At 60.1% G+C, this 8,002-nt stretch overlaps 1 protein-coding gene across 2 annotated transcripts; it reads left to right on the top strand.

Moving 5' to 3' along the window:
* Window positions 1–366: 366 nt before the first annotated feature.
* On the top strand, window positions 367–6,853 carry LOC122431483. Of its 2 annotated transcripts, XR_006266510.1 has the most exons (3): window positions 367–1,639; window positions 2,372–3,949; window positions 4,494–6,853. XR_006266510.1 is itself a non-coding variant. In XM_043452817.1 (2 exons), the coding sequence occupies exons 1-2, from the start codon at window positions 941–943 to the stop codon at window positions 2,825–2,827; spliced, it is 1,155 nt and encodes a 384-aa protein (XP_043308752.1). In that variant the 5' UTR covers window positions 367–940; the 3' UTR covers window positions 2,828–6,853. The 2 variants fall into 2 exon arrangements, 1 of the variants encoding a protein (XP_043308752.1); XM_043452817.1 differs by having other exon boundaries at window positions 2,372–6,853.
* Window positions 6,854–8,002: the final 1,149 nt, after the last annotated feature.

Here is an 8,002-nt window from a genome sequence, read left to right as displayed (position 1 = left end):
TGGATGCAAGGATGTCATTGTCCTTCTGCTCTTTCTTCCCGTGGGAGGCTGCATTCCTGGTGAACTTTTGCTCTGAAATAATCTACACCCTCTGGGTAAGTCAAGAGCATCCAAGGGAATCGGGCCTTGGGAACAAAGTGGCACTGTCTGGACCCTGGCTTTGGACTCGCCGGCTCCGTGACTTGGGGCAAATTCCGTTACCTCTTGACCCCTTGTTTTTTAATTATACATTTAAGATGAAGTATATAAAGCGGTTAACTTATAACTCAGTTAACATTTAACCTGACACATGAGAGTATACAGAGCATTTAACTCCATTAACGGTTAACCTGGCGCGTGACACTCGGTAAAAGTTAGCTATTACTGTTATTATTCTTAAATCATGGTTCCATGTCCAGGGAAGCCATAAATCAGGTGTCAAAGGACAGGGCACCTCCGGCTGCTGGGAAAGTGCCTGCCCAAGGAGAGCGGGCGGAAGGAGGCCAGGCCTCCCCGCTGCCCGAGACTGGTCCCTGGGGATGGGGGGATGCCCACACCTGGGGTCAGGGGTGGCCTAGGAAGAAGTGGGCACTGCCCGCGGGATCCTCCCGGGGACTAGCAGGGGGCACCGCTCCCACCCCCGGATCCTCACTGGCCCTGGGGCCAGGGAGAAGGCCCGATGAGGAGGGATGTGGGGTGACCTCAGTCTTTATCATGGTGACCCCAGGACTGAACGGGGCTCCTGAGAGGAGAGAGGAGGGATGGGTGATCGGCAGAGAGCATTGCAGGCAGGAGGAAGTGGTGGGGAGACGGGCTCCCAGCCCCTTCCCCCTCCGGACCACCTCCTCGTGGGGTGACTGACAGTGGGCAGAGGCTTTGGCAGGGCTGAAGCCCAGCCCGGGACACTGGCATCAAAAGTATCAAGCCTGGTGAGTGACCGAGGAGCCCCACCGCCCTAGGGATGCCAGCCTTTCCTGTGATGTGGTTGCCACGAGGCCTCGCTGAGCAGGAGGGGCGGGAACGGGGGCCTGAGGCCGACCTGGAGGAGGTGTGGGGCTCTGCAGGCCCGAGTGTGATGGCCACCGGGGACCTGACCTTCCCCAGACCTGGAGGCCGTGGGGCCCAGGAAGGAAGCCCCCGGCTGCAGCCCAGAGTGGCCCCCACCAGCCTGTGTGCCCCGTGGGCCCGGGAGGGCCTGGGCCCCAGGCAGGCACAGGGCAGCCCCCTCCCACCATCCAGGCCCCCAGGCGAGGAGGTGTCAGAGTATTCAAGCACGAGCTGTCTCCTCCAGCCCCAGGAGCGGAGCGTGCGCACGACCCCACCCCAGACCCTGCCTCTCCTCTGCCCTCCCAGCAGCCTCTGCACCGGAGGCCCTGGCTGCTGGCCGGGAGTCCCGTCACGGTCGCGGGCAGGACATGCGGGCAGGTGGGGATGCCATCCCTCGCCTGTGTCCCTCCGCCCGGCTCGCCCGGCTGTGTGCCCAAGGCCTGGGGCTCGTCTGCCAGGAGGACCAGCCCCCAGGGCCGCCGCAGGACTGGGGGAGCCCGCCCCACAGATGCTGACCCCCAGGCGGGGGTCTCCATCTTCTTCACGGCTGCGTCCCCAGGGCGAGGGGGGCCGGAGATGCTGTGGCGCTCAGATCATGAAGGCAGGATGCGGGGTGAGAAGCGTCTGATGCCCAGAACCGCAGTGAGGGCTCGAAAGTCCCTCACTCCGTTCCCCCCAGTTCTGAGCTCCGATGCAAGGCTGGCTGAGACAGGGCGGGTGCAGAGAAAGGCTGGTGGGGGCAGGGGTCCCATCTGGGCTGGACTAGCGAGGGCTTGCTGGAGATTTCAGGTTCTTAGAGCTCTGAGGCTGTCGGATTCCCGGCTGGGGAAGGAGACCCCTTGCGACGGCGAGGGGTCGCATGACAGACCAAGGACGCGACAGGGCCATTCCCGTCCTCAGAGCTCAGGAGACAGTGCTCCCGGGTGCGGGAGACCCAGGACTGGGACGGGGTGCCAGTCACGCGCTGAGGGAGCGGATTCCCCTGAGGTCCTCGGCCGGCGCCTCGGGTTCTGCCCTGGCAGCAAACCGGGACACAGCAGCGGGACGGGGAGCAGTCACACGGGCCATGGCCCCCACGGCCGCAGCCACAGCCTCCGGAGCAGCCAGAGCAGCCCATGGTTCTGGTGGGTTGAGGGTGGAGTAGGTCAGAGGAGCAGGTGGAGAGAGAGAAGGTGCTCAGTGGGGGGCCTCCGGGGCCAGGAGCCCACCTGCCAGGACAGGCGAGATGCTGGGCACGTGGTCCCTTCCTGGCTCCTGTCTGCGCCTTTTCTCCTCTACGAGTGTACGTGTTTACTTATTTTTAAAATAACCTCCTTGGTGTGGTGGCTTTGCCCTCTCTCTTTAGTTCATGATTTTCCATCACATGATTCCTGAGAAACAGCAAAGCCCCTTCCCCGTGTCAGCGGAACGTGCCGGGCAGGGTCCTTGGCCTGAGACTGTGCACCTTTGCTGCCTCTGCTGGTTCTCCACGGATGCTGGAAAGAGTGACCGTAACCGTCGCTGCTGTTCAGCCAGGCGTGTCCGACTCTTCGCGACCCCACGATCTGCAGCTCGCCAGGCGGCCCTGTCCTTCACCGCCTCCCGGAGTCGTTCACTGCATCGGTCAGATGCTTGGAAAACAGGCACGAGCTCTCTCCCAGCTCTGGGGTCCAGAGTCCGCCAGCAGGGTGTCAGCCGGGCTGCGCTCCCCACCGGCTCTGGGGGAGCTCCCACGGCCTCATCCAGCTTCCCGGGGCCCCCTGACCTCTCACACGGCTTCTCTCCCCTGTGTCTGCACCTCAAGTCTCCATTTCTGTCCTGAGAACACCCGTCCTTTGACTGGGGACCATCCTTACCTAGTGCAGCCACATCACAAGCTCATTATATTCACCTCCCACCACCCACTCCCCAGGGAAGGTGCCTGCAAGCTCTGCCCCCACCGTCAGCCCTGAGCACCGAGGGCACAGCCTTCCCGTGGGCAGCGGCTGCAGGACACGCCTGGGAGGCTGACGGGCACACGGGTGCCAGGTGCAGCCTCGTGGGACCACCCTGCCTAGGAGCCCGCCCCACCCCGCTTCCCTGCCCACCTACAGCCTCAGGAAGTCAGGCGGCCCCCCTAGCCCCAGCTTCCTCATCTGTCAAGTGGGGTCCGCAGTGACCCGGGACTGCCCAGCGAAAGGGAAGAAAAGCCACGGGCCTTGCAGTTTCCCTGCCAGGGCGCTGGGACCATGTCCCTCTGCTCTTTTGTCATCTGCTAGGCCCCCTCTCTCATGAGAGGGGCTGACTTTGAGGAGGGTGAGGAACCGCGTGGACGAGCAGAGGCCAACGGGAATCCGTGGGTGCCCCCTGGTGCTGCGAGCCCTGCGTGCAGACAGTCAGGGTGGGAGCAGGGTGCCAAGCGGGACCGTCTGGACCCAGCCATTGTGACAGGCTGGTCCCCCAGGCAGAGAACTCGGAGAGGCCAGGAGTGGAGCCCTGGCCCCGAGGTGACACACGTTCTCATCTGGCCCCGTCCCTCCATTGTGAACGGAGCTGACCTGCCCCCGGGCAGGACGGGACTGGGCAGGGGAGTGGGGTTGGAGCAGGGCCTCTCTCCCTCGCCCCGTGCCAGGCCGGTCCGCGCCCACAGACCCCTGCCCTGCCTGTCCCTCCGTGGCTCAGACCGCTTCCTGGACCTTGGGCCACCAGGGCCAGGCCCCGAGGGAGTGGCCCTGCCTCCGCTGGCCTCTGGGTGCCCTGTCCCTGTGGTCCTCAGATGCTGCATCCAACCCCTGCTCCGACTCAGGGGGACTGCGTCCAGGGTGGACTCTGGCCCTGGCTGTGCCTGCTGCCAAGTTTCTCCTGCTCCCAGGACCTCCTTCCCCCAGCTCTGGAAAGACCCTGGTAACAGCAGGGCCCATCCCCACTGATGAGAAAGCAAGCGGGAAGATGCTCTGGACCGCAGGTGTGGGCGGGGGTGAGATGGCGCCCCCTGGTGGCGGGAGCAGCACTGGGGGGGGGGGCCGGCCCGGGCCGGAAGGCTAGTGTCCGGATGCTGACTGGCTGGGGCGGGACCAGCTGGGGCTCAGGGTCTGGGGTCTGCAGGAATCTGCTGGGGTCTCAGGGGTCTGTGTCCCTAGCTGGTCAGGTCCCCGCAGGCCCACGGAAACACCTGGAGGCTCCAACGACATTACAGCCACCCAGACGTGGACAAAACATTGTTGAACCAAACCAAGACCAGGGGGCCAGGCCCACAGGCAGCCTTCATCTGGGTGGAAGGCAGTGATTTGTCTGTACCATTTATTGAGTTTTCATTATAAAGTAATCCTTAAATTCATCCCCTGACTAATCAACAGAGGAGTTACAGATACAGCCTAAAAGCCCTTGTCGTTAAGTCACTTAGTCGTGTCCGACTCTTCGCGACCCCATGGACCGTAGCCGACCAGGCTCTTCCGTGCATGGGATTCTCAGGCAAAATTACTGGAGTGTGTTGCCATTTCCTTCTCCAGGGGGTCTTCCAGCCCAGGCATTGAACCCGAGTCACCTGCGTGGCAGGCAGACGCTTTGCCACTGAGACACCTGGGAAGCCCAAGACCTTCCCTCAAAGGCCAGCACACCCTGAAGAGACGGGGGAGCATCCCAGGGAGGATTTTGGAAAACCGCTGTGACCCGGACAAAGAGCGCAGGGAGAAGAATGGCCCCGGGGGACACGGAGGTGACGGAGGAAGGGCTGGGGAAGGGCCTACTGGCCTCTGCGAAGCCAGGCGATGGGTCCCTGCAGGCGACGGCGGAGTGGGGTAAGGATGAAGCCGCCACGGCAGTGACCAGCGGCGCTGCAGGACTGTGACAGCTGAGCTGCTGCTCAGGCCAAGAGGGAAAGCAGCAGGACCAGCTCAGAGCCGCTGCAGCGGAGAGGCGGGGACGCCGGCCCGTCCTGACCCCATGGGTACACTGCAGGAGTCCCTGATCCCTCAGAACCTGGGGTCCCCCAGAGGTGCCTGGCTCTCCCAGACACAGAGTGGCTGCACCTACTGCTCACCGTGAGCATTCTGGCTCCAGGGGTCACCGCGGCTGTCTCCACAGCGAGGACTTGGCCCCTCCAGGTCCATCCACCCCAGGACACAGACAAAGGCCTCGTGGCTCCCAGCACGGCAGGCAGTGTGGACATCGGCATGTTTCCGGGGGCTCCCAGCAGCCCCACGTGTCCAGCAGGGATGGGGGCCCGAGACACCCACAGGCCCAGATGACGCCGGACGCCCAGCAACGCTGGAGCAGGAGCAGACACGCAGCAAGCAGCAAGCGTGGCCGCCAGCACCAACTCTGCGGCCGCAGCTAACCCTGCGGGTCAGCCACCGCGCTCGGGCCCTGCTCCCCGGGGCCTGCAGGGCTCTCCCCGCGGGCGGCTTCACCACATCCAGATCCATGTGACCCGTGGTGCGCAGGGCTCAGCGTCGGGGCTGCAGGCAGTGGACCTGGAGCCCACAGAAGCCAGGGCAGGGTGCGCGGGCAGGGCGGGGGCCTCCCACACCAACCGAGCTGCGAGGCCAGAACAGACACTGACCGAGCAGGACCCTCCCCGGGGCCTTCGCTGGGCCGGGGTTGGCCGGGATCAACTGCCCCGCAGGGGGCAGGAGCAGGTGTGGACCGGGGCCTGGAGGCCGTCTCGGCCCCAGACGGCGCTGGCGGGCTGCAGGGGGAGGAGGGGGCTCCCTTGGATGGTGGCGGAACCCAGGGCCTCGCGGCCTCCGTCCTGCACGTTCACTCTTTTCCTGAACCTTCCCCTGGGGTAGAGCCCTCTGTCGTGGCCCAGGAGCCCTGGTCTGACCAGTAGCCTCTAGTGAGAGCCTTCATCCCCCGCGGTCTGAATCCATGACCAGCCCTTCTGAGTGAGCTGAAAGAAGGGCTCCCCAAGGAGATTCCTTCTCATGAAGATGGAGGGGTTTCTGTCTCGGCCAGAATGAGGAGTGGGAGAGCGGGGAGGTAGTCACACAATTAAGTCACTACCTGGACAGGGAGGAGCTGGGCTTTCCGTCAGCCCCAGGGACTGGTAAGTGTTTGTCATCGCCCCACGCAGCGTCACATGAGGACATCCCCTGAACTTGCTCGTCTGACTCTACGTACGCTGAAGCATTATTGGTATTTGTCACCCTGGCCATGTGTCCCTTTGTCATTAAACAAACACAAGTAATGGTATTTTTCAGTAACCGGATTAAATTAATAGCCAAACAAATTCAGAGTGTGGTCAAACACTTGTTAAATATAATGACAAACTTGTTACCATTAATATCTGGAGGACTTAAAAACTTAAGAAAATGCCAAAACCCACATAAAACGGGCAGACTGAGATGTTGGCCACATGTATAAAAAATGTTCACCATTTCGTTCAAAAAAGTAAAAGAAAGGGAACACCATGGAAGGAAAGCTGAGGTGCCCTTTCATCTCCGAGGGCAGCTTGGAAGATGTTAGGAGTGCTTGCTCAGAGCCGACTGATTGCTGACCTGCATTTCTGGAAGCAGCTGACAAAATGCTCCAGAACCTCACACTCTCCCTGCGCTTGGAAATAGCAATTTCCCTGATGCAGCTTTACCTGCAGGAGCACTAACAGCCTGATGCATAAAAGGGATACTGGCTAAAGATATCTGATGCTATCACAGAGGGGTCCATCCTCACTTGGAATAATGTTAAAGTCCTGGATGTAAAAACGATGAATGTGCTGAGAATTACACAAGTAGACTGCTCCATGCAAATAGTCCCACGAATCTGCAAGGAAAAGTCAGGGCAGATGCAGCAAAATCAGAGACTATATTAAAATCTGCCTTGTCTGCAGCCATCTGGGTGGAGAGATTATGGTCCACTTTAATTTCTTTCATTCTTTTCTTTAATAAAAAGAATTATTCCAATTTGTCCCAAATTAGTGTTATTTTTCAAGAGACAGTGCATTACAGGAAAACCAGAGTAACACTGGCTTAAACAAGATAGGATTTTAATCCTTAACCACATTTTTCAAGTCTAGAGGTAGAGTCTACGGAGGCAGGTTATTCAGAGGCACCAATAGATAATCAGGTGTTCAAGCTACTTCCGTCTTGCTCCTCCATTCTCTTAGCAGGAGGACTCCATCCCTCATGTTTAAGATGGCTGCTGGAGCACCTGCCATTGCATCAGCCTTCTAAAAAGCCAAGAGGAGCATGGAGGAAATGACCAAAGAGTGTCCCAGCCAGCAGAGCGTGTTCCTTTGGAGAAAGAGAGTTGAACATAGACTTTCCACATGACCAGGCAAGCCCACTCCTCGGTGTAGACCCAAAGAGTTGAAAGCAGAGGTTCAGATAGATATTTGCACACTTCTGTTCACAGCAGTCTAAATGTGGCCCATCCATACAGTGGAATAGTACTCAGCCTTAATTTAAGAAGGAAGGAAATCCTGATACAGGCTGCAAACATGGATGAACCCTGAAGACATGATGCTCAGTGAAACTAGCCAGATTCAAAAGGACAAATGCTGTCTGACTCCACTCACAGGAGGTCCCCGGAGGGGTCAGGTTCATAGAGACAGGAAGTAGATGGTGGGGTCAGGGGCTGGGGGAGGGGGAGGGTCGGGACTGAGTGTTTCACGCGGTCAGAGTGTCAGGTGGAAAGATGGAAAGTCCTGGAGACAATGGCCTGAAGGCAACAGGCCGGTGAATGTGGGTCGTGGCCCTGACCTGTGCACCTAGAAACGGCTGAAATGCCGGAGTTGATGGTGTGCACATTTGATCACAAGTTTAAAACAGAGAGGAAAAAAGGGGAGGGGGAAGAAGGAAAACAAAGGAAAAAGGAGGCTCCTGCCTGCCTGGGTGTTTGTCAATGTGTCCCCACACTTCCTGGGCGGCCGGGACCCGGGCCTGTGACCACAGCTGGTGTGAGCCAGGCCGGGACACGGGTGGCGGCCATGCGGGGCTCCTCCCGGGGGAGAGGCGGGATGGGGCAGCCTGGCGTGTCCGGCAGAGGAGCCGAGGTGGGCTGAGGGATGGGAGTGCCCCAT

Source organism: Cervus canadensis, chromosome 29 (genome assembly GCF_019320065.1).
Source record: "Cervus canadensis isolate Bull #8, Minnesota chromosome 29, ASM1932006v1, whole genome shotgun sequence".
Classification (NCBI taxonomy): domain Eukaryota; kingdom Metazoa; phylum Chordata; class Mammalia; order Artiodactyla; family Cervidae; genus Cervus; species Cervus canadensis.
The sequence above is the reverse complement of the archived record's forward strand: the minus strand, read 5'-3'. Positions and strand labels throughout refer to the sequence as shown.

Coding starts and splice junctions, on each gene's coding strand:
- LOC122431483 (XM_043452817.1), top strand. CDS start 941: ATGCCAGCCTTTCCTGTGATGTGGTTGCCACGAGGCCTCGCTGAGCAG. Junction 1,640..2,371: donor TCATGAAGGCAGGATGCGGG/GTGAGAAGCGTC, acceptor CTCTCTCTTTAG/TTCATGATTTTCCATCACAT.